This window comes from Gracilinanus agilis, chromosome 2 (genome assembly GCF_016433145.1).
Source record: "Gracilinanus agilis isolate LMUSP501 chromosome 2, AgileGrace, whole genome shotgun sequence".
NCBI classification, from domain to species: Eukaryota; Metazoa; Chordata; class Mammalia; order Didelphimorphia; family Didelphidae; genus Gracilinanus; species Gracilinanus agilis.
The window spans coordinates 699,974,137-700,000,029 of record NC_058131.1 but is presented as its reverse complement, the minus strand read 5'-3'; the positions used below and the strand labels follow the sequence as shown (position 1 = coordinate 700,000,029).

Sequence of the window (25,893 nt, the reverse complement as noted above, 5' to 3'; positions counted from 1 at the left end):
GGGTTCCTCCGTTCGTCTGGACTTGTTTTTATGTCCCCTTGAGGAGTTTTGTGTGTTTCGGTCAGGAGAGGTTTAGAGCTGCTTCTTACTCTGCCGCCATCTTAACCCGGAAAACCATTATTATTATTTTTAAAAACCCTTACAGTCCATCTTAGAATCAATATTGTATACTGGTTCCAAGACAGAAGAGTGATGAGGGCTTGGCTATTGGTGTTCTGTGACTTGCCTAGAGTGACACAGCTAGGAAGTATCTGAGGCCAGATTTGAACTCCTGTCTATAGGCAGGGCTCTCAATCTACTGAACCACCTACTTGCCTCCTAGGAATATTATTATTAAAATCATCATCTATGGAAGCTACTGTTGTGGAGAATGGGACAGCCATTTCTATCAACTGCCCACCTAGCAAGGGACCCTGATGGAAAGACAAAATGCAGCATATTCCAGGTTGGTGAAACCATAACCACCACCTGAACCACCGTCTCCCCTCAGATACTTGCTAGAAATACCCAGGACCGTGAGCCCAAGAGCCTTGGGAATAGTAATGCTTCCTTTGATGATCTTTGGCCATCACCCCAGCAAACAAGCCCTGTGCAGATGCAGCCTGGCAACTGCTCCTGCAAGGGCATAGCCCCAACTAGTAAAATAACCAGAAGGGAAAGTTCTTTCTTCTAAAAGCCTTGGTACCATTGAATTGTTCAACATCAGAAACTGATAGGACTTTATCAGAGGAAATTTTTTTTTTACTTTTTTACTTTTTAAAATATTTTAAAAATGTTTTTCCCAACGTTACATGATTCATTTTTGTCTCCCTCCCCTCTTCCCTTCCCCTTTCCGGAGCTGACAAGCAAAGGAAATGACTTTAAAGAAGAGGCACTACCACCCACCTTGCCACTGCTGCACCCCAAGGACCGTGGGTCCTTTCAATCTAACTTGCAGTTATTTCCCCAATGAGAGAGTGAGCTCCTTGAGAGCAGGGTCTGTTTTACATTTATTTCTGTTTGCATCCTCAGAGCTTAGGACAGTGCTTTGCATGTACTAAGAGCTTAATAAATTCTTCATTCATTTTTTTTAAACCCTTACTTTCATCTTAGAATCAATACTGTGTATTGGTTCTAAGGCAGAAGGATGGTAAGGGCTAGGCAATGGTGATTAAGTGACTTGCCCAGGGTCCCACAGCTGGGAAGTGTCTGAGGCCAGATTTGAACCCAGGATCACCTATCTCTAGGCCTGGCTCTCCATCCACTGAGCCACCTAGCTGCCCCACTTTATTCATTTTTATATGTTGTTTCTTAAGATAAAATGTAACCTCAGGGTCAGCTACTGCCTTAGAACCAAGATTCTAAGATGAAGGATAAGAATAAGAATGTAAGCCTTTTGAGAGCAGGGATAGTTTTGCTGTTTTCTTTGTATGCTCTGGCACATAGTTGGTGCTTAATAAATGCTTGCTGATTATTCATTTGCCTCTATTCCATGATGAGGCTTGAGAAACAGGGCTTTCATAGAAGCTAAGTCATTATTGACAATAGCTATCATTTACCTGGCACATCATGTTTTCTGCTGCCTGTTTTAAGTCAGAGTGTCCAACTGGTCCTCAGAAGGCATCAGCTAATCCCAAAGAGCCAACTGTTCACCTCTCTCTACGACAATTGCTCTATTCATAAAAGAGGGGCATGTTAGATTCATCTGGACATGTTAGCAGCAACAGTCATTGTTTGACAAGTGTTTGGAGGCCCCAAATCTTCATAATGTCCTGATCAAAAACCAACTTCGTGAAAAGCACAACAGGAAAAAAAATTCTCATGTTCTATGATGGCAGGGCTTCTTAGCCTAAAGGCTTTTCTTTTTTCTTTTTCTTTTTTTTTAAAATTAGTGTTTTGACAACTACATTTCAACATACTTCATTTCTTTTGTGGTCCTGCGTGTTTTATTTTGTGCATTTAAGAACATGCTTCTTAGAAGTCCACAAGCTTCACCAGACTGCTAATGGAGTCTGTGGTATAAAAAAAAAGGTTAGGAACCTCTTTTCCTAGGGGAAATTCATAAGTTACTTGAATTGAGTACAGAATAAAATACAGGCAAAATAGATTTGTTAGTACCTTGGAAGCCAGTATAATGTAATTTGTTCTATATATCAGCCGCAGCCTGATATCTATTTAGTCATTCAACAAATGAGTGCTTCAGGGACTTTGCTAATTCAAATGCCAGATATCATGTTTTTAAATTTCCTCATTTTATAAGTGAGGGAATAAGGCTTAGAACATAGCGAAGGGTGCCTAAGATCACATAGATCAGCCAGTGTCACAGCTGGATTTGAACCCATGTCTTCTGTCTCCAAATTCGATGCTCTTTCTAATGTGCTCTGCTGCCTGCCCTATTAAAGCTCATTATCATCTTCACTTCTAATTGTTGAGAAATAGGAACTTGAATGAAAACATGAGTAAAGCATTAAGTGCATACTCCTTGCAAAGCACTAAGGATACAGATAGGAAAGGAAGACAGTCCTTGCTCTTGAGTAGCTCCCACTCGAATGGGGGAGACAGTGCACAGGGAAGATTTTGACTGCAAGTGATTTGGAAAGGTCCCACAGCGACAAAGCAGAGGGTCGTGCCTCTTCTTTAATGTCATTTCCACTGATCAAGTCATGCCAGTTTCCGATGAAGGGAGATGGTGGTCAAGGACGTGGTCATGGTTTGGCCAACCTGGCACATGCTGCTTTTTCTCTTTCTTTCCAAGGCCCTTTGCTGCTTTAGCTAGGCTGGCTTGCCTGCCCTGGGTATGGCATTTGGTTGGCAGTTGGTGGGATGCTCCGGCCCTTCTTCATAAGAGTTGCTTGTCTGGGTGAAGGCTGGAAGCAGCACCAGTAGGCCGGGGCTGGGGGCAGCGGGGCAGTTGTCATTCCAAGGGTGCCACTTGCTTGTTGGTGACAGCTGGTCATCAGTTTGCTAGTGGTGTTGAAGCACACGAATCCTCCTCCACAATGATGGCTTCAGAAGCAGATTCAGTGGCTCCAGGTCTTGGGGTGTCTTCATCAAAGTTGGAGGGGAGATGGTGGTTGAGGTGGTGGCGGTTTGGCTTGCCTCACCTCTCCCTGAAAGGGCTGTGCTGCTTTTAGCTAGACTGGCTTGCTTTCTCTGTGAAATGATGGTGGGAAGCAGTAAGACAAGGCTTGAACTAAGATGTCAAAACTTAGTTCTTATCTTTAAAAGCCCAATTTGAGAACATGAATAGCAGTCTTTTAAGGACGGGTTAATTTTCTGCCCATACACTTCAAAGAGCTTCACCGATTGGGCAAGGGGATGTTGAAAGACATTCTACAACTAATATTTTCTATTGCGTGAGATTAACAGCAAATTGAAAAATAATAGTAGTCTTAATGTTACTTAACAGAATTGCCATTATTTTCTATTTTTTTTTAAACCCTTGTACTTCGGTGTTTTGTCTCATAGGTGGAAGATTGGTAAGGGTGGGCAATGGGGGTCAAGTGACTTGCCCAGGGTCACACAGCTGGGAAGTGGCTGAGGCCGGGTTTGAACCTAGGACCTCCTGTCTCTAGGCCTGACTCTCACTCCACTGAGCTACCCAGCTGCCCCTGAAGTATAATTTTTTTCACTTTCTTTCTTTCTTTCTTTCTTTTTTTTTTTTTTTATAACATGGATAATGTGGAAATAAATTTTGTACAATTTCACATGTATATTTGATATATTGCCTGCCTTCTCAATGGGTGGGAGAGCTACTGGAACACAAAAAAATTTTTTAATGTTAAAAGTAAGCAAACAAATTAAGGAAAATCAGAGGCACCTAGATGGCTCAGTGGAATGAGAGCCAGGTCTAAAGATAATAGTTCCTGGATTCAAATCTGGCCTCAAACACTTCCTAGCTCTGTAACCTTGGGGAAGTCATTTAATTTGCCCCATTGCCTAGCCCTTACCACTCTTCTGCTTAAAAACAATACACAGTATTGATTATAAAACAGAAAGTAAAGGTTTTTTAAAAAAATCATAGCTATTCTGTTTTCTGTTTACACATACCTTAAACCAGTGATGGGCAAACTGCGGCCCGCAGGCCAGATGCGGCCCCCTGAAATGTTCTATACAATGAGTGGGATACAATACAATGAAACGTCGAAAGAGTTGCCTTAGAAACAGACTGACAGATGAGCATTTCCTTTCCTTTGGTCCCCCCTTTAAAAAGTTTGCCTATCACTGCCTTAAACTATTGAAGCACTCACTATCTAATCCAGGGAAGTTATTTTTTTCTTCTGTATTGATTGGCATGCCTTTTATTCTCCCTAACTATGCCTTCCTAACATTGCTATCAGGGGTTTTGATGAAAATGTAGTGCCTACCTCCTTGTAGAGACCAGGATATTAGAATAACCAAATCCCAAGTTTTTTATTATATTATCATATTAATAGAGCTTAAGCTCATTGAGGGCAAAGACTGTTATTTTCATTTTTGTCTTCCAAGTACTCAGTTCAAGGCCTTGCAGGTGATTAATAAAGGTTTGTTGAATTAATTTATTTTACCCTTTATTATATTTGTTAACATTCCTCTGTCTGTGAGGCCTCCACTCAGATACACCTGTAGTGTTGGGTATTTGGGAACCTGAGACCAAAAAAGAAATTCTTGTTCTCATGGTCCTGTTCAACAGTAAAACTATACATGGCTAGCCAATACTGTAAACATGCTATTATTATTTGCAGACTTCTTTCTTCAAATTTGCCACCGACATTGGCAAACAACAAAATTTTGCTCAATTTAATCTGTAATTTTAGCTTGTCCTTTAAGTGTTCTTGGAGTGACTTTTTTATCCTCCTTGCAGTTTCTTATCCTGTTCGGTCTATAGCCCATTTTTTTGTGATTTCTATTTGGATCCAATCTTTAGGAGCAAAGATTGTGTCACGTGTTAAGTCCTACTAGCATCTAACTGTTGTTTAGAGAATGAAATAGAGTAAATCCTCCACCGAATCTGTACTCTGGGGACATCTGGTTGCATGAAGGTGATTGTGGCTCAAAGTCATTGCCAACAGACTCCAAGCTCAAGAGGTTCCACTAAAGATTTGAGCTGACTCGGTAATGCACTCCCTCGGTCTGAGGATGCTTAAGTGTGCCATCATCAGAAGCCTGACCACCTAGCCATGACTTTTCAGACCACAGCAGTTTATGAAATGGATGCGTTGCATTCTGATCTTTGAAAGTGTTCAGTATGACAATTATAATGAGAAGTAGTAACAATACACCTAAGTTTTTCCCTACCCATTTTGTTCCTTCTCTATCTGGATGCTTTTTACAGTGACAGCCTTAGCATTGCTCTTAAATGTGTCTCCATTTATTTATTCATTTATTCATTCATTCACTTATTTATTTATTTGTTTGTTTGTTTATTTGTTTATTTATTTATTTGGCCAGCCGTCCATCCATTTATTTATTTATTTAAGCCCTTGACTTCTGCGTATTGGCTTCTAGGTGGAAGAATGGTAAGGGTGGGCAATGGGGGGTCAAGTGACTTGCCCAGGGTCACACAGCTGGGAAGTGTCTGAGGCCGGATTTGAACCCAGGACTTCCCATCTCTAGGCCTGACTCTCAATCCACTGAGCTACCCAGCTGCCCCCTTAAATGTGTGTTTTTAACATGTTGAGTGCCTTGTACTTCTTATTTCAGATATTTAAAGTAGATTGTGTAACATTAACTTTTTATGTTGTTTTACAGATACATTTAGACAACAAACTAGTAAATGGCCCCAGGTCAGAATCCATGGAAAACAATAAATGTGGTAATGGTGAAAAACAAAGGTTGAAGTTAAACCAGAACATCCTTGAAAATGTACAGACCACTGAAGAAGACACCATGACAGGTATAGAAGTAGAGAAATGGTCAGAGAACAAGAAATCACCTTTGACCATCCATGTCAAAGGAGACATCAGTGGTCCTGTAACTGAGACGGAAAACTTGAAAAACTCCGAAGACAATGAGAAAAAAAACCCTTTGAGTGACCTCATTGAGCCTCCAAAATTGTTTGCACAAACTGTTAAAAATGGCATTAAAAATGTATACTACTCACCAGCTGAAGCTGATGTGTCACTGAAAAAAGTCAAGTTTGAAACCAATGCAAATTTGATCGATCATGACACAGAAAGCAATCCCAATCCCTCTTTGGGGAACACTACTAGCTCTGACAATAGAGCAGGTGCTTTGGTCCCTGGCATTTACCATGGTCACCTTAAGAAGGAAGATAATAGTTTAGTGATACAAAAGACAGATTCCACCTGTCACTCTACTCAATACCCCACAGACATCTTTTTGAATCATAATATCAGTGCCCAGGAAAATCCATCTCATATAGTTACATGGGAAAAAGGATTCAACCAAGGAGAAGTTCCTGAAAGCAAACCCAACAGGGAGCTAACACAAGATGATTCTCTGGTGCAACCTAGTCTTCTAACACTGATGAGAGACAGGAGGCTGACTCTGGAGCAGGTAGTGGCCATAGAAGCCCTCACTCAGCTATCCGAAGCTCCATCTGAAAATTCTTCACCATCTAAATCAGACAAGAATGAAGAGACTACAAATTTGACAACAAACTTGCTTCACAGCTGTAAAGCAATTTTATGTTCTGTAGGATCTGCTTCAGGAAAAGACTTCCAAGATCCAAACTTAAAAATCGACTCCCTGGTCCTGCATCCCTGTCCCTCTTTGGAAAAGAAAACGTCTAGGAAGCCGGTGCTATACAATGGCCAAAACAATTCCAAATTGCACAGTAGCTTAATGACAAATCATAACACCTCTAAGACACAGGCATCTTCAAGAGTCGCTAAGTCAGAACCCATCACAGAACCAAGTTCAAATTCTTCTAGGAATCACAGCAACAAAGAAATCGTTCTTCAGGGGAGAATCACTGTTGGTAGATGTGCAAAGACTTCACATGGTTTACACACAAGTAGCAAGTTGGCATTTTGCAGGCAATTACAGGAAAGCACTGGTAAAAGGTTTGATTCCAGAAATAATTTGTCTTATAAGAATACCCCTCATAGTAAAATAGAAGAAGATGTAGCTGCCCAGTTGACCCAACTTGCATCCATTATTGAATCCAATAATGCAAAGCGAGAGGAAAAAGAAGGTACAAAGACATTTTCCAGCCTTGAGGGTCACAATGCACAGCAAAAAAACAACCAAGAACAAAGCTCGTTTCAAGAGAAACTGCCTGTCCCTGTACGGAACAATCATGGCTCATTGCTGGCAAAACAAAAACCATCCTCCCATAAAAAGGGGAAATCTGCCTCGTGGAAGCAAAGACTAAAGAAAAAGCCTCCAGCCAAGAGCAATCTCCAAAATGACCAGAGCGAACGGGAGCGCCTGGCTTGGCAGTATGGCAAATTTCATGATCTCTGGGTTGGGTCCAAACTTCGAAGATTAGGGTACATTTCCTCCCGAGAATTTCATGCTACCATGATAGAGCAAAACCCTTTACTCACCAAAGTACCAAAACCACTCACTCAAAGTACTTTATCATCACCACATAAAAAATTGTTTCTTCCTCTCACTCAGATAAAATTTCATAGACATTTACCTGAGTCAGCACAGGAGAAAATGAAGGAAAAACTGTTTGGTTTCAAAGAGGTCCCTGAACACACGCAATCTGAGGGTATCAATACTTTGTCAAGAGGTGCGCTTCCAACGGGTTTGCAGCAGAGCGGTGGGCCTTCCGTAGATGCTCTTTCTCTGTTCCAGTTATGCTCAAAGTCCCCCTTGAGCAGACCAAGCAGCAACGTACAGGTGTTTACAGAAAATGGTAATAATTCTCAGGTACAGCAATCAGTGAATGTCAATCAGTCTCTTAATCAAAACAGCCAGAAAGATGGTGCTACAGCTGATGAAGACCAAACACAGTTTCAGCAGGATGTGGAAGAACCGCCCAGGAGTCAGAGACTGCAATCGCTGCCTTCTCCCTGTTGTGACACCCAGGTGCCCGGCACCATCAAAACTCTCAGGAATGAAAATGCAGCATGCCCAGGTGGAAGGACGGCCAGTGGTTTAGGGGTAGTTACTTCACATGGTGCTACAAGTGATTTGGGGAATTCCCCAGGAAAGAACACACTGAGCTGTTTCCTTGAATCCCCGATGACCTTCTTAGACACCCCCACCAAAAATCTGATTGATACGCCAACAAAAAAAGGACCTTCTGAGCTGCCAAGCTGTAGCTGTGTCGGTAAGTACATTCTCATTAGGCTTTTTTTTTTTTTTTCAGATGGGTTTTATAGTAAAAGGATAGATTGGTTGACACCTACTATTTCTATGTTTAGTGTTTTGGCTATGCAGGTTGTTCTTTTTCTAGCCAGGGGCTCATTTGCAGATTGGATGGGTCCTCAGTGGAAGTCCCTACATGAAAATGTCATAGTTGGCCCTTTTGATATTACAAATATATACATATATAAAAATTTCCATGTATATGTGTGGCTACGCCCAATATATGTATAGGTATATAGTAAGTGTGTGTGTGTGTGTGTGTGTGTGTGTGTGTGTGTGTGTGTGTGTGTGTGTGTGTAAACACAACCTTGGACCTTTAGGGGTATTCAAAACCATTAAAACTGTTAACTTGATTTCAGGTAAACCTGTCAAAATCAGAATTAGATTTGCTATTTTTTTGCCTATCTCAAAGCCAAGTTCTTAAAGGCTAAATAAGCTTCAAAAGACTAATATTTAATCATTTTTTGTTGGAAAGGTATGGTGTAATGGGAATAACACTATACCCGCAGTGTGAAGAGACCTGGGTTCATATTCTGACTTTGTTTGACATTTACTCTCTGAATGACCCTGGGTAAGTCATTTAAACTCTCTGAATCTTGGTTTCTTTGTACCACAGACCTCACAGGGCACTCTTGAGAAAGGTGACTTGGAAACCTTAATGTACTATGGAAATATGTCTGCGTATATTTATTCAGTTTATGAAAAATAGAGGCTAGCTTTACTTTTGGAATGTCTTTGATATAGGGTATGTTCTAGTGGATCAGCTGTGTAAAAATAGACCCTTTCCCTCACCGGAGCTTATTTCCTCTTACTTTTTCTAGAGTTTCAGAAAATATGGAATGCAATATGGGTTGAAAATTTTAATGCAGCTTTGAATTAAACTGTAGTCACATTACAACCTCTCTGTTGTAACAAATTGAAGTATTTAATCTGCTGGGAATCTCCAGATAGAATGATAAGACAAAATTTTGCTGAAGCAAAACTCGGTTTTGCATCGCTTCTTTAATTTCAAAAAGCGAAACACATTAAGGTCTGTTTCTGCTCTGAAGTCTACTTGGTCATTTCTGATGAGCAAGTGATTGTTCCATTAGCCTCTGTGTCTGAAGACTGTTAGGATTAAGGTAGCTGAAAACATTTGAGAGACCAGCACTAACCCAGATCTGTGAGCTTGGTATGAAGAATCCTAGACATCCTGCTTCTGCAGGGTTGGAGGAAGAAATGTATTCCTTTCACAGATCCTTTTGAAACCATTCAAAAATGTAAGACGAGTCGTGAGTAATATGAGTGACTAAATTGGGTCCCTACCTCTAGTCTGGTGTCCTAGAAGTCAGTATTATTTCATATCAAAGATCACCGGAGAGAGAATTGCCTTTAGATCATGTAGATCAACTCTCTAATTTTCTACTTGGGGAAATTGAGGCCCAGAGAGGGAAAAGAATACATCCAGGGTTACGGGAGGAGTCAGTGGTAGGTTTGAACTGAGACCTAATACTCTGGCTTTATGTTACAACTTGGGTTGTCAGTCCTGAGCCCAACCTATAAAAGAACAGAACAGAATTGTTTTTCCCTTTGATAGTCAAGAGAGAAATGACCACGAGCCTCACCCATCATAGTACTAGCATAGAATTTGGTAAACACAAAGATGTATATCCAGTGGTGTTCAGGTACTACAAGGACCAGAAGGACCTCATTATCACAACAAAATCTTGACTATATATAACCTGGTCCCATAGCACAACCCCTAAGGGCCTTATCTGTCATCATATGACTAATAGAGTTTGCATAGGTAGAAGATGAGAACAAGAGCCCTCTTTTCCTGCCCCCTCCCCAAATGAAAAGTATTATTCTGAGTTCATGATTCATTTGGCCCAGTTATTCTATGAGTGCTTTCATTTTATAGGACTGGCAGCAGAGTTGTGGAAAGAATGCTGGCTATAGAGTTAGTCTAAAAGGGCTTCTTTCCTGGTTTTGCCACTCTTTCTCTGGCCCACCCCAAGCAAGTCACTTTTGCCTCACTTTCTTCCTGTCAAAAATCGGTGTAAAATACTGCACCTGACAAGAAATTTGTGTGGAAAACTCCCCGGTAAGCCTTGATTCTAAGTCATCCTTATTCCTGTAGATAAGAAGCTTCCATTAATGTTGTCATCCGATGGCTCGCTTTGGCATGGAGTTAACGCCGAGTTCCCCCAATGGCTGTGCCACCCAAGCAGATGCCCTGATAGGTTCTATCAAGCTGGAAAGACTTTAAGCATAGCTTTGGCGTTGACTTGTTTTTCTGCCAGTCGAGGACCTTTCTTACTAAGATCAAAGCGTGTCAGCATCAGAAGAATAACTAGCTGTGAAGTTTTGGGTCGTAGCACTTGCTGAAGTAGACTTTGGAACCGTGGAAGGGCTGTGATCTGGGTCTGCAGAGGGGGCTGATGCCCAAAGGAAGCACAGGGCAATAAGATGTCTCCGCTGGGGTAACAGCGAATCGTTGATGGAGGAAAGGCTAGGAGTCTTGCTGCGTTGTCTGAATGAAGAAGTCCTGTGAATGGAGGCGTACCGTGAGGCTTTGGTGGGGAGCTTGGGGCATGGTTTGCTCTGCCGTGCTACGGAGAGCGTGTCACTCTTTCAGTGGGATCCCATTGGGGTGGCAGAGAGGAGATGATGGTAGCCCTGGATTTCTTGAGTCATAGATCTTATAGAGCTGGAAAGACCATACAGTCTTTTAGAGGGACTCGTAGGTACAGAAAGTGCATTAGAGCCAGAGTGGGCTTTTAGGTCATTTAGCTGAAACTCCTTTTTGTATATAATAACAATAGCTACATTTATCGGACACCTTAAGGTTTGCACAGTGCTTTGAGACTGTTACCTAATTTGATCCTCACAGCAACCCTGGCAGATAGATATTATTATTATCCCGTTTTATAGTTGAGGAAACTGAGGCAGAGTTAGTTAAATGCCTTGCCCAGGATTACACTGCTAGTATTTCTTCCTGATTTCAGGTCCAATGCTCTGTGCACTTTGTCTTTTATATAGAAGTAAACTGTTTCCTAGTGAATCGAAATCACTTGCTGAAGGTCACAGATTTCTGCTTTGAGTTTTGTAAGATTCACTGTCTTTCTTTAATATACTTCACCACAGGGGCATCCAGGTGGCTGAGTGGATAGAGGGTCAGCCCTGGAAATAGGAGGTCCTGGGTTCAAATATATATCCATTCTAACACAGAAGGGAAAGGTTTAAAAAAAAAAATATCCTTCACAACTTTCAAATGAGGCTAAGCAACCTAATCATCCAGAATTTCTATGATGGCCTTCTAGATTCAGGAAATATGAATGAAGAGGTACAAATTATTGTCAATCCTTGAGTTATCTCCAGAAAAAAAACAACCCACCTTTCTCCTACCCTTTGGACATTTAATATGTTTCAAGGCCATTTAGGAGTGCTTGTTTTGCCAGCTGGTGTGTGCTAAGGGAGTGAAATCTCATTTTAATATATTCATCTGAGCAAAACATAATTGCAAAGATGAATCTGCTGCAAACATATTAATTGTGCCTTAGGCATCTAGACCTCAGCTCTATATGATAAGAGAGGAAACAAAAAAGAAAACAAAACAAAACTCTAAAAACCATATACGTGGGGGGCAGCTAGATGCCTTTTAATGTATTGAGAGCCAGGCCTAGAAATATGGGAGGTCCTGGGTTCAAATCTGGTCTCAGATGCTTCCTAGCTATGTGACCCTGGGCAAGTCATTTAAGCCCAATTGCCTAGTCCTTACCATCTCTTCTGCATTGGAACAATAATTAGTATTGATTCTAAGGCAGAAGGTGAGAGGTTTAAAAAAAAAGTGTTGTTTTTTTTTTTTTTAAAGCATACACTTCCCAAAACAAAGCAGTCTGGGACCACTTCATGTGGAGGTGATTAGCTCAGAAGAGCTCCTCAATAACCCTTGAAGGCTTAGTTGTACTGCCTCCATTGATCTTAGGTTTTCAAGCTGAAAGGACCTTAGAGATCTTCTGACCGAGCCTCCTCATTTCAGAAATGACTCAACTGTATCTGAGAGAGTTGAAATGACTCATGTATGATCACACAGCAAATAAAATAACTGGGGCTGTGAAGATGACCCTGAGCAATCAAAAACCCATTAAGCTGTGCTCGGTCTTCTCTGTTCAAGACAGCAGCTGTGTGAACTGCATCTCCAATAAGACATCCATCCATCCTTACGGTCCAAGCCAGCAACCATCCATGAAGCGGCTCTCGTGAACAACCTGTTCCCTAAGAGTTCTTCTAGGTAGCCAAGGGGTTTCATTGAGAGCGCTTTGCAGGGGCCTAAGAGAAAGGGTTTTGGATTACTCATTGTTTCCTTTACTTGCATCACTGCCTTCCTTCCCTTCCTGTAGGTAATTAAAATGAACGATAATAAAGTTGGCCCTTAGACAGAATTTAAACTTGGTACGTTTTGTGAGTTTACAGAATCAAGATGAAAGTAAAAACAGAATGAGTTAAAAAGCACGCATGATGGATTCTCCTTTGGCCTCCTGGAAGAAATAGGGCTTAATGAGGAATAAAATGCTGAGAGAGTAGACAAGGCACGCTCCAGGGCTCCCCGTCTTGCTGCCTCTTTCATCAGTCTTGGTACTTCCATGAGCTCCTTCCCATGGATACTCCTTCCACCAGTACAGGAGGACTGGGATGTTCACCCTAAGTAGATCTCAGTCAACCTGATGGTGAGGGTCTCCTCACTTTGTAGGTGAGGTTCTTTAGAGAACTACAGACCCACAGGTAGCCACTGGACCTATATTCAAAGATCTTCCAGAACTTACACTCTATTGGCATGGCCTCCAAGAACCCAGGGTCACTTTCATACCACCATGAAGGGCCAATGAAGTAGGAGCTTGATAGGAACTGAAGGTCAGCAACAGCCAACCTGGCCGTCTCCTGTAAGATCTTACAAGTCACCAAAGCTTTATCAAGAAACTTGTTTCAGCGTCTTTAAAATATTTTGTTGTGATACTCTGATTACATCCTTTAATGTTTGCCCCTCTCCCCACCCCAGGAAACAAATTTAGTAAAAATAGCTTCCCCAGTTGCATCTGTTAAGAACAATTCTGTTAATCTTTGAGTTTAATAATATTATTCCTTCCACAGAACAAATTATAGAAAAAGATGAAGGGCCATACTATACACATCTTGGAACAGGACCAAGTGTGGCTGCTGTCAGGGAAATCATGGAGGCCAGGTGAGGAAAAAAAAATCATTCCTTGTATGTAAAAACAAAACCAAAAAGCTTGAATTGTAAGTTTGCTGACATGAGAGTCACATATCACACTTCCCATGTGACCTTGTGGTTCAGAGGTGAACCTGGGTTCTTGAAAGCATCGCCCACTGAGCACCAAGGTCTGGATAGTCCTCCTCGGTGGGAAGTGCCAGGTGTCTTGGTAGAAGACCACCGTAGCTAAGTTTGGTGAGCCTCGTCTCCAGAAAATTGGCCATCAGCTAATGAAGTTTATTTGCCTACAGAGCTAATAAAGAACTATTAAAAAAATTGAGGGGTTGTAATCTGCATTGGTAAAGGATGTGTCCACACTGGGGAAATCATAGCTCTTTGGACTATGGATCAGATTCAATGCAGATAAATGTTTTCTGAGAATAACTATTCAGCCAGGTCAGGTGAATGAAGTAGGAACGAGGATTGTCAATACAGTGCTAATTAGGACACAAGAAAGGGGAGCTTGTCAAGTGGTATCCCTCTGGTGTCCCTCCAGAATTGCTCAGTCTCCCTGGATAATTTTAGGTCTTGTTCATTCTTTATAAACACAGACAGTGAATTCTCTTTGTTCTGTGAGATGGCTCTCTGGAAGGAGAAGGAGGAATCCTGGGAGGAAAATGAGGCAATGTAAGAGACATCAATAAAAATATAAATTGAAAAAACACAGACAACTCACAAAAGAATCACAAAGCAAGATTGACTGACCTTCACAGCCTTTGTTTTAATTTCACATTACTTGCTTTGAATCCAGTACATCAAGTACCTTGACTGGAGCTGTGGCATCATTTTTTTAAAACCCTCACCTTCTGTCTTGGAATCATTACTGTGTATTGGTTCTAAGGCAGAAGAGCAGTAATGGCTAGGCAGTGGAGGTTAAGTGACTTTACCAGGGTCACACACAAGTTGTGGCATCATTAAAGAATGTGATAAAGTCTAAACCCATAATAAAGGATAAACATGAGACCTGTGAAGAACAGAATATTTGCTTTGACAACCTAAAATTCCACTTGCTCCAGGGTAGAAGTTTTGGGATAAGAGGAAGGCTGTTGTGCCAACTTCATTCATTCATACCACAAACAAGATTGCAAATAAAAACACTTGCATCATTGTGGATTGATCAGAATATATGTTGGAATCGTCATCCAGCAAAATTCCTGCCTGCACCAGAAGCCCCTCTTCACCACTCCCCAGAGAAGGATATCTAGCTTCTGTTTGAAGTCCTCCTTTAGGACAAACCCTCCCGAATGAGCCCATTGCACCTTCCAGCACTTTTTCCCTTGCCTCAGACCTCAGTTTTCATCTTTGCAATTTTTGCTCCTTATTCTTGTTCTGCCCTTTAGGGTCAAACAGAACGAAAACTCTTCCTTCTTCCTGATGGCTCTTCCATTATGTGAAGGCAGCTCCCCCCTCTCCCCAGGTCTTGTCTTCTATTCTTTAACATCCTGCAAGATGATTGTGTGTGACATGAACTCAAGGCCCTTCACCATCTTCCCTTGACAGTCTTCTCCTGACTATGACCCTTCCTAAAGTGTGGTGTCCAGCACTGAGCAAAGTACTTGTAGATGAGGGTGTGACTGGACTGGGCAGTGTTTGTTGGACTATCATTCCTCTCACCCAGGACACTATAACCCCTTTTAAAGTAGGTCAAGATGGCATTCATTTTCTTGGCTGCTTTATCATCCTATTGTCCAGTGAGTGACCTTACAGATCATTAGAATCCCCAAATCTTTTACTGATGACCTACTATCTAGTCATGCCTATTCTGTCTCATTCCTGTGGAGTTGATTTTTAACCAATGTGTAGAAATTCCATCTTAGTATATTTGGGTCAGAGGTTACTCACCTTTTTTGTGTCTTGGACCCCTTGGGGAGTCAGTCTCATGAAGCCTTTTTATTCCTTTTCACAATATTGTCTTTTGTTGTTGTTTTTATTATTTTATTTTTTAACCCTTACCTTCTCTCTAAGAAGCACTACTAAGTATTGGTTCCAAGAACAGAAGAGCTAGGCAACTGGAATTAAGTGGCTTGCCTAGTGTCACACAGCTAGGAAGTGTCTTGAGGTCAGATTTGAACCCATGACAGATTTGAACTATCTCTCGGTCTGTTACTTTATGCACTGTGCTACCTAGCTGCCCCAGAATGATGGGTTTTTTAAAAATTCATAAAATGAAATAATTAAAATTACAAAGGAGATGAATTCCATTGAAAAACAGTTATAAAGAACTCTTCTAGCCTATCAAGGCACTTTTGATCCTTGATTCTGTTTCCTGCTATGTTCTGTATTTCTCCTAGCTGTTTGTCATTAGTAGATTTGATAAGCAGGCTATCTGGGCCTTTATATTAGCTATTGATAATAAGGTTAAATAGCATAATGCCAAGCACTGATCCCTGGAGCACTCTAATAGAGCTTCTCTTTCAAGTTGAGGTCTAAGTCCAACCATTTTGACCAGTTCTGAATCTCTGCTTGTATTAACTGTTTCATATCTTCTCATGTTTTCCACAAGAATGACACATTAAATGTTTTGGTAACATCTATGTAAAAGACCTTTAGCCCATAGCTTCTTAACTTTGGGGTTCATAGACATTCCCCTTCCATGGTCTTGAGTATAGATTTCAAGTAATCTGTGAGAAAAAACATCACAACTTCATTTTTATTATCTTCTAAAAAAGTTATCATTTCCTATAATTATTTTAAAAATATTATTCTGTGGAAGGACCCATAGGCTTCATCAGACTGATTTTTCCAAGGAGTTTAGGACACACAAACACAGATTAAGAATACCTGCTCTAGAGCTGTATTGGCAAAGGCATAGTACACATCCCTTGTCATGCAAGAGGGGGCTGCTCCATTCCTCCTTTCTGCAGCACATGAGGACACTTTTTGCATGTCCCACCCTACTGTCCAGCAATGAGCACTTCCTCCACTCTCTGGGGTAATGTGAATTGAAGGTGCAATTTGGGCACATGATCTCTAAAAGGTTCACCAATGCTGCTATTGAGCATTCTACTTCTAGTAAACCTGTCAGATGAGGAGATAAATCACCTGATGTAATTCTTTCTTTCTTTCTTTCTTTCTTTCTTTCTTTCTTTCTTTCTTTCTTTCTTTCTTTCTTTCAACTTTTACCTTCCATCTTGGACTCAATACTATGTATTGGTTCCATGGCAGAAGAGTGGTAAGGGCTAGGCAATGGGGGTTAAATGACTTGCCCAGGATCATACCAGTATCTGAGGCTAGAGTTGAACCCAGGATCTCCCTTTTCTAGGTCACTGAGTGATCCAGTAGCTCCTATCATTGCTTGATAATGCATATTAACTCTTTGTGATCATCTCTTCCTTCTCTAGATATTCAGTTGCATATATCTTCACTAATATATTCTACAATTCTACTCAGTTTCCAAGTTTTTCCTCTATCCTCAAAACATACCTTCTTGCTATTTAAACCAAATTAAGATTTGGCAAGTAGGACCTTGTCTCAAGGCTCTGAAATTCAGAAGAGATTCTTCCAGCACTTTTGAGTCCTCAATTGATATAGAAATAACAGCATTCAGGACCCGATTACCAAGAATAATTACTCAAAGTACCAAAGCATCATTTGGCAGCTTTTCCCCTCCTCTTGTTTTTTCACACACTCTGCCCATGAGAGCCCCCCAGGTGAGTTCCTCCTCAGCCCAGTCTGACCAGCTTCCTCACTGTTGGCTGGCTCTCCGTCTCTGTCTCTCTTTCTCTCCCTCTCCTCTTTAAACTAAACCTAGGACATATTTGTTGCTATTTGCTCTTGACAAATTTTGTATTGCTTGTCCTGAGTGTACAAGTTATTAGTTATAGTTCTGATTAAACCTGACTCATATTTAGTTTAGAAGGTTTGCATTTCAGAGAGTACTGCATCAGGTTTCTTCTTCCAATTTTTTTATATTCAGATATGGTGAAAAAGGAAGAGCGATTAGGATAGAAGTCGTCGTATATACAGGCAAAGAAGGAAAAAGCTCTCAGGGGTGTCCAATTGCCAAGTGGGTAAGTAGTTGGTATTTCTACACTTTGGTGGGAGGGAAGGATGGGAGGATTGATCGGTCCTGACGTAGCCTCCAAGTTTCCTCCAAATGGTACTTTGATTTGGATCTAAGTATTTCTAGCTACTAGAATATGCTAGTCAGGAAGATGAAATGGAAGGGGCGCTGGGAGGCATGAGATGAGGGGGGTCATGTAGTTGTGAAACTAACAAATGATTTTGCTCCTTTGGATCCTCATTTCCTTATCTAGAAAATAAGACTCCCTGGGCTGTGGTGAGGAAAGTTATTTGGGGGGGTCACAAATTGAGGAAATATCTTATTTCCATTTCTGGTTGTCTTCCAATGGACTAAAGTCAGTTTATATTTTCTAGAAGAGATCAGGCCAAGGGCGTTGGAGGAATCCTCTGAAATCAAAGGTTCCAAAACAGATCTGAGTGGCTATTGTTAGAAGAGGCCTGGCTAGCTGAGGGGTTCTTTCGTGAGGTTGGGGCTGGCTTGAAATAACTAAAGCATTTTTCTCATTGTTCATGATGACTGGAGAGTGACAGTTCACAGATGAAGGGGAATAACTGTTTGAAAAGGATATTTTATAGGGAGTTGGTTTGTGCTGTTGAGATTTGGTAGATGTGGCTGTGATCCCTGGAAGTCTAAGGATTAGGGTGTAACACGCTGACTTGGACAAATTGATTCCTGGAAAGGGAAATAGTGATGTTGTGGACATCTGGAGACTCACTCTGCCATGGAACTAACTACGCAACCTTCCACAAATTATTTAGTCTTTTATAGTTTCCTCTTCTGTAAAATGAAGGACTTGACTTTGAATGACCCCTAAGTTACCAATTCTTAACATTGCGATTCTATGACTTTGATAAATATTTGAACACTTACGCACAAGACTCAAGCTAAAACCACTGGGTGACTTGACTCCCTTTTTGAGAATTTCTCATCACCATGATTTTACGTATAAGCTATATATGTGACTTGATTATATGTAGCGTATACCTATCCATTTGTTTCACTTTCCTAGAATTGTTCAATTTTAGTCCTTTCTTTAGTGGTGTTGGAGTGGTTGATATGGAAACCTATAAGGGTTATAGAGAGAAGAATAAAAAGTAACAGTCTAATCCTTCATGCTGAATCTGGAAACACTCCCCGAATGAGAAAGTTTTTTAAACATTATTTTTTTGGCTATTTTTTGTTTTACCTCACCTAAATTTTTCCCCTGAATTCCTTTCCCTGCCTTCTCTCAGAGAGCCTTGCCGTATAGCAAAGAACATTGTTTAAAAGAAAAAGAGGAAAAAGGGGAGAAAACCAAGTCAGCAAAACTGGTCCATCCAAATATTTTGAAAGGCTATGCAATGCTCCACAGCTGTGGACCTCCCAACTCTGCATGGGTGTGGGATGGTCTTGACAAGATGCTTGCAATAGACTTGGTGAACAACAGATGAAGGGCTGTACCAGGCATGCGTGCAGCAAGTAAGACTATATAGAATGCAATGCTTACAGGGATTTGGGAACAGGTTCTCTTGCAGTGATGCTGCCAATATTCATGCCAAAATTAGCTTTTATTTGTCATTCTGGGTAATCCTCTCACAGGCTTTTTTTTGTTCCTTGAAACACTGAAGTAGAGATAGGTAGGTGTGCCTATTTGACATAGATGGGCAAGCAGCCTCAGAGATGACAAGAAATTTGTCTGTGATCACAGTTTGGATATGGGACAGTCAAGACTGGAATCCAAGGATTCTGACCCCTAATCAGTCCTCTTTCTGTATCATACAGCCTTCCTGCCATTCAGTGACAGCTTGAGAATATTCTTAATTATCAATACTTTCTGGATCTTTAGGTAGGTCATTTGGGGATTTATTGGGCAGAAGATGTAGAATAAGGAAAACAGAAGATACTCTCCTAGATAGAGGTTTTGTGCCAGGGAAACAAGATCAGAGAAAGGAGGTTTTCTTGTGCCAAGTGACAGGGAGGGCTAATGGAGGACCATAGAAAGGGAATGACGTAGTTAAAACTTAGCTAATGAGCTTAACTTTTGTATCAGAATTTTGGACTGGCTGAAATGGAGGTGGCAAGGCTGAAGGTGGAATTGTAACCTAGTAGAATCTTTTTTACAATATAGTACAGAGGATTTAAAAAGCAATATCCTCTTTGACCCAATAATTCCATTGTTCAAACTATGACCTGGAAACATCAAGACAAATAAGAAAGCGCTATTAAGAGATGATGGGTAGGAGGGTGGGAGAAAACATGGATTGCAAAAAAAAAAAAAAATCAGAAAACCTATTAAAATTGTGTAGATATAATCTGGAAAAATAAAATTTAAATAAAAAAAGAGGTAAAAGAAATATCATTTTTCTATTGCAGAATAATAGAGGAAAGGGAGAGGAAAGGTTAAGTAAATTGTGGTAAGTTGACGTAATGGACTACAATAATGCAATTAAGATACACAAGGAATGAGGTAAATATTTTTAAGATATGAAAGAACTTTATAAGATAATGCAAAGTTTAAAAAAACTAGAACCAAAAGAGGAGAGTGAACACTAGTAATAACTATAAAATAGGAAAAATGAACAAGAATAAAAGTACAAAGTATCCAGACACTTAGATGGATTAACTTAAAAGCTTTGATATTTTATGCACTGAAACTCATTCATTCATTTAAATGTGCTTAATTATAAAGCCCAAGTGGTTATGGGACTAGGGTTTGGATCTGGGATTTCATTAAAGGAAGGGAGTGACCATGTCGGACAGCACTTTCTCTGAACTCTCTGGAGCAATGAGAGGTTAAATAAGTTGTCCAGAGTAGTAGCTAGGTAGCCCAGCGGATTGAGAATGGAAGGTTCTGGGTTCAAATCTGGCCTCAGATATTTCCTAGCTGTGTGGCCTAGGCAAGTCACTTAACCCCAGTTGCCTTGCCCTTACCACTCTTCTGCCTTGGAACCAATACCAAGGCAGAAGGTAAAGATTTAAAAAAAAAAAATGTTGTGCAGTGTCACATAGCTAGAATTCATCAGAGGCAGATCTTGAACCCCAGACTTCCTTGCTTCTAGGATAGAGCCTGGGCCCCTATTCCTACTATCTCTCTACAAACAGTTACAATAATTTTTCTTTTAACATCTTAGAACTGATCCTTGGTATCAGTTCCAAGGCAGAAGAATGGTAAGGATTAGACGATTGGGGTTAAGCGAGTTGCCCAGGGTCACGTAGCTAGGATGGATCTGGATCCAGATTTGAAACCAGGACTTCTGTCTCCAGGTCCGATTCTCTTCTTCCTCTGAGCTACCTAGCTATCCGGATTATATTGATGTTTAATACTTGTTTAGATTCATTTTTTAAAGAGAAAGAATTGGAGGTCTAGAGAGCATTAAAGAGACAGTAATCCTGGTGGCTTACTGTTAAGTCAATAAGCATTTATTACAATGTGTGAGACATCGTGCTAAGTGCTGTTGATACAGAGACAGGCATTAGCAAGGCATCGCTAAGAAAAAAGCAAGCAAAGAATATGGGGAGAGACAATAGCGAACAAAGATGGTGGACCTGGCTCGTTTCTGTAGGGTCTTTGTGTTGGAGAGAGTATTAAATGTCATTGAGTCCAGACTCTCCTCAGTGCCGGAATCTTTCCTGCCACATTTCTGACAGATGGTCACGTAGCCTCTGCTGGACCACTTCCAGTGATGGGATGCTTCTCTCCCTCCTATTGGTGCACAGTCATATTCTTATTTATGTTGAACTTGAAATCTGTGTCACTGGAACTTCTAGCCATTGGCTGCATTTGTGCCTTCTGAAGCCACACAAAATAAATCTATTCTTTCTCCCACAAGTCAGTTTTTAGAATATTTTTTAAATACTCATAAAGTCGTCTCTCCTAAGTTTTCTTTTTTTGAAGCTTTAGTCCAGGATCCTGGAGAGCAGGCTGAGGAATTTGGCTCAAAGATCTCACCCAGGCCAACTGTTAAATTTGGATAAAATTTTGGATAAAGGGTAAAAGGGATACTTACACTTCTTTGTACTTGGAGTGATTTGTTGGTGGCTGTGTTGCAATGGAAGTTATTTATAAGTATTTCCTGCTTTGGTGGTCGATATCACCTGAGGATCTTTCAGGGTCTGAGGAAATGAATGCTAGCCTGACCTCCTCCCTCTCTGTTCCATTCCTTTCCCTTGAAAATACTTAGTACCCTGCTTCCATAATCTGCCTCCCCACCATCACCTTTGGGATGCCCTGGGAATTGTGGGATATGGGATATACAATTTCACACATAATCTTCTGGCATAAATTTAGAACAAGTCAGTGGTCTTGAGTCAGATAAAAATTAACGATTGATTTAAAAGTAAACTAATGCTGCTGCAATTAGTATGCAATCAGATCTGATGGGCACTTTTCTTAGAAATGCTGTGGATTGTAGAGATAATTAATTAGGCCAGACTGGGAGACTCTGTCCCCCTATTTTCCTCCTCTCACCTTCCCCGCATGCATTTATAAGCTGCTTGAAAATTGGATATGTAGGGGGAGGGGGGCAGCGGGGTGGCTCAGTGGCTTGAGACCCAGGCCTACAGATGGGGTGGGTGGGATCCCAGGTTCAAATCTGGCCTCAGACACTTCCCAGCTATGTGACCCTGGGCAAGTCACTTAACTCCCATTGCCTAGCCCTTACCACTCTTCAGAGCTTAAAAAATAAACAAACAAATTAAATAAATAAATAAATACAAGCCAAATCAAGACTGCCATTTCAATTTAAAAAAAAAAAAAGAAAGAAAATTGGATATGTGGATCTTCTCCAAGGCCATAGTAGGTGTTTATTGAATATTTATTGCATTGAACTGAATTGAAACAAAATCTGTGCCCTTCTGAAGACCAATAATCAGCTCAAATGGATTGCTTTTGTTGATGCCATAATATATTTTTCCATTTGTGGATCATTGTGTATATTATGCCAATTAGCTCTTTTTCAGCCACCAATTCCAGATATCCCTTCCACGCTTTGACTTACCCCTCGCCATTTTGATATATTGCAGGTCAGGTTAAGAAATTAAATGGGGATTTGGGGGGAATTTTGTGGAAGCTTGTGAAGGCCAACAGATGACCCAGAAAATGTTTAGAAACTCAGAAATGTATGAACTATAGTATTGTATAATATCAACATATTTTTATCTTTTTATACCATAAATGTGCAGTTTCTTTGTTCAAAATAAAATAAGGAAAAAATGTAAAGAACAATTTTACACAGATATCCCAGATATTGTAGTCACTATATCCCAAACCCCACAGCGTGGAAAGGCTGCCTGTACTCGATTCTTTACCAAGCCTTTTCGGAAGCACAGTCAAAAGGGAAGGCTAAATATATTGATCCATAGACTGCTCCCTTTATAGACCCAGGGTTTTGTGTTTGTTCTCTTGGAGTCTGTGAAGCAGTTGGGCATAGTATCTAGGAAAGGCTAAGAGTCCCAAAAGGTCCCCAGCTGGAAAATGTTCACGCAATCGGTCCAGAAGCACTTAGGAAGCCCTCCCATGTTAAAGAGCAATGCATGGGGTCACCAGGCAAAAGACAATCTGCCTTTTAGGAGCTTCCAGTTTGGGGGGAGGAAGAGGAGAATGTTGAAAGGCAACAGACAAGCTCATACAGGATTCTGTGAAGGCAGATAGAGAACAAATATTTAAGGAAAATCAGAATAGACCTCTCTAAGAGGTGGCAGAAGCACCAAATCTTGTAGAAACTTAGAAAATCTAAGAAGGAGAAAGCAGAGAGGACAGAGTGTTTGGGAAGCAGACTGTGTCAGCAGCAAATTGGTACAGGGGATGGAGCACCAGGCCTAGAGTCAGGAAGACCTAAATTCACATTTGACTCTTCACCTTCCTGTGTGACCTTGGGCAAGGTACTTCCCCTCTATTTGCCTCAGTTTCCAAAATGGTAAAATGAGACAATAGTAGTAACTTCCTCCCAGGGTTGTTTTAAGGATCAAATGAGATAATAATCATAAAACTCTCAGCACAGTGCCTGGCACATAGTAGGTGCCATATAAATGTTCATGCCCTTTCCTTTTCCTTTGAAAAAGTCAAGAAATCAGGAGATGAGTGGCAGGTTTCAGTTGGGGAAGAACAAGTAGATCAGCCTGACAAGAAAGGCACATTCTAGGCTCTTCTTGGATTTAAAAGGCTCTTCTTATGGCACTGAATATCCCTGGGAGGGCCAAGTGTTTTGGCCATCCACATCCCTGTGCTATTTCTATGGTAAACTGGGAACTAAATTAAGAGGAGCCTTGCAATATGGGTGGTTCGCAGCAGGAGGGGAGCAGATGACGAGAGAATCTGACAGCTTTGTAGAAGTACCTGAAGATTCCTCTGCGAGGGGGAACGTCTAAAACCAACTTGGAGTCGAGGCCCCCTCTAATTACAACAGAAATTTCCAAGAAACATTTACCCTTGTATAAACAGTGCATCGAATGTTAGTTTTAGGGACAAATCATGCATTTGTCAGTGGCGCCTTTCAGACCAGATGCAAACCTACGGCTCAGACTAATTGCTCCCATTAAAAATTCCCACAGGTACTTTTCCTAAGATCATAAGAGCCTCCAGGAGTCTGAGAGGAGTTTCATTCTGCAGGCCAAATGCTCCTACCCGAGAGCTTGGTTTGTAAATTGTAATTTGGCTGCTCAGCAGCTCTTTTTCCTCCCAAATATATTATAATAATTTTCCCTGTATTTTCACCTATTATATTTCCACACGACATTTCCTTTCACCAATATGATACAGTTCGGATGTTTTCTTTTAATGGAAAGGAAAAGAAACTAGGTACAGAAAGCTTGGTGACTTTTTGGAAGTCCCCCAGGGATCTACTGGTAGAATCAGGTTTCAGATGTATAATTCCAGAACCCCAATCTGTTCCTCAACTCACTGACCTCAGTAAACTCTGCTTTCTTTTTTAAAAATTATCTGTGTTTTGGTTTAGGTTTGTGGGTCTGTTTTGTGTTTTGGGTGATCTATTCAGTATTTCTGTTGCATTCCATTCCTGGAGTGTATACGAGGTCATAACCAAGGCTTAGTGTACTTTGATAATAATATATTATTAATAATATACTATTATATAATAGGATACCATTTTGTGTACATTTTATAACTACGCACTTTACGGTAGAGTGGTGTGTTTTCAGAAAGGCAGCATGGAATAGTGGCCAGAAGGGTGACCTTATAATTATGAAACTCTAGGTTCACATTGGCTGTGTCACCCTGGACTAGACTCTTAACATCCCTGATGCTCTGTAAGACTGTGATTTAAAGAGAAAAGGTAGCTGTTCTTGGAGTCAGGAAGACCCGAGTTCAAAAGTGACCTTAGACACAAATTTCATATATGTGTGTGTGTGAAATAAATGCTAATTAGGATGATGATGGTGGTGGTATTTAGAAGTGGAATGGGAACATAGTAGACCATTTCCACACCAAGACCAAGCTATGGCTATTGCAGTTTTCATGGTTTTCTGAAAAGTCTCCAAGAAACGGAGAAAAGTTTGTCATTGGATTTCTAGTGTGGAACTTTGGGCAGGGTCAAGGATTGACTCAGGATGAACAAATAAGAGTTGTATGGCTGGGTATATAGGCTTAAAACTGAGAGTGTAGTTCTAGTCATGACTGAGGTAAAAACCATGGACAAAATGACCAGTCCTGGCATCTAAAGCAGTGGAAGAGATCGTAGGAGGACCAGTCTGGCAGAATGGAGAGACCCATGTGGAGGAGAAGTCCTAGTTTAATTTGGAAATTCGCAAGAATCTAGAATGTCAGGCCAATGAATTTAATTTCAATATCAAAAACTAGATGGGACTCCCCAGGTTGCCTGAAAAATTGACATGATGAAAAGATTATGCTAGATGTCCTAGAGTTTGAATGATGTTGAATGTAAATTATTTATTACTATGGAGGCTGCTATCAAAGACCCATCACAAGGATTGATGGTGATTCCATTTTAGCAATTTTAGAGCTTCAGGACATTACTTAAAGCAGTGGTTCCCAAACTTTTTTGGCCTACCGCCCCCTTTCCAAAAAAAAATATTACTTAGCGCCCCCTGGAAATTATGAAACTATTTATTGAACTCAGAATAGAATGTAATACAAAAAAAAAGTGTGGCCATCACCGCCCTCCTGGATTGCTGTAGCACCCACCAGGGGGCGGTGGCGCCCACTTTGGGAATCACCGACTTAAAGATTACTTAGTTCATAGTCCTCTAGACATTGTTGTGAGTATGAGATATTTTTTCTTATCCTCATCATTCTGGGAGAGAGTCCTGACAGTTTCCTGGATTCCCAGTTCTGCTTCTGTAACCTTGGGAAAGACACTTCAATTTGGGACAAGGGATTGTTTCATTCTTTGTATTTTTATCGTCAGCACCAAGCAGAGCA

The 25,893-nt window shown here is 40.8% G+C and overlaps 1 protein-coding gene across 1 annotated transcript in view; it reads left to right on the top strand.

Annotated features, from left to right (window-relative positions):
- TET1 (tet methylcytosine dioxygenase 1) overlaps nucleotides 1-25,893 on the top strand; it is a 191,937-nt gene that overhangs the window by 96,340 nt on the left and 69,704 nt on the right. The window contains exons 4-6 of the mRNA XM_044659198.1: nucleotides 5,710-8,206; nucleotides 13,375-13,465; nucleotides 17,412-17,505. Of these exons, the coding sequence (XP_044515133.1) occupies nucleotides 5,710-8,206; nucleotides 13,375-13,465; nucleotides 17,412-17,505 (2,682 nt within the window). The remainder of the gene's footprint in view (nucleotides 1-5,709; nucleotides 8,207-13,374; nucleotides 13,466-17,411; nucleotides 17,506-25,893) is intronic.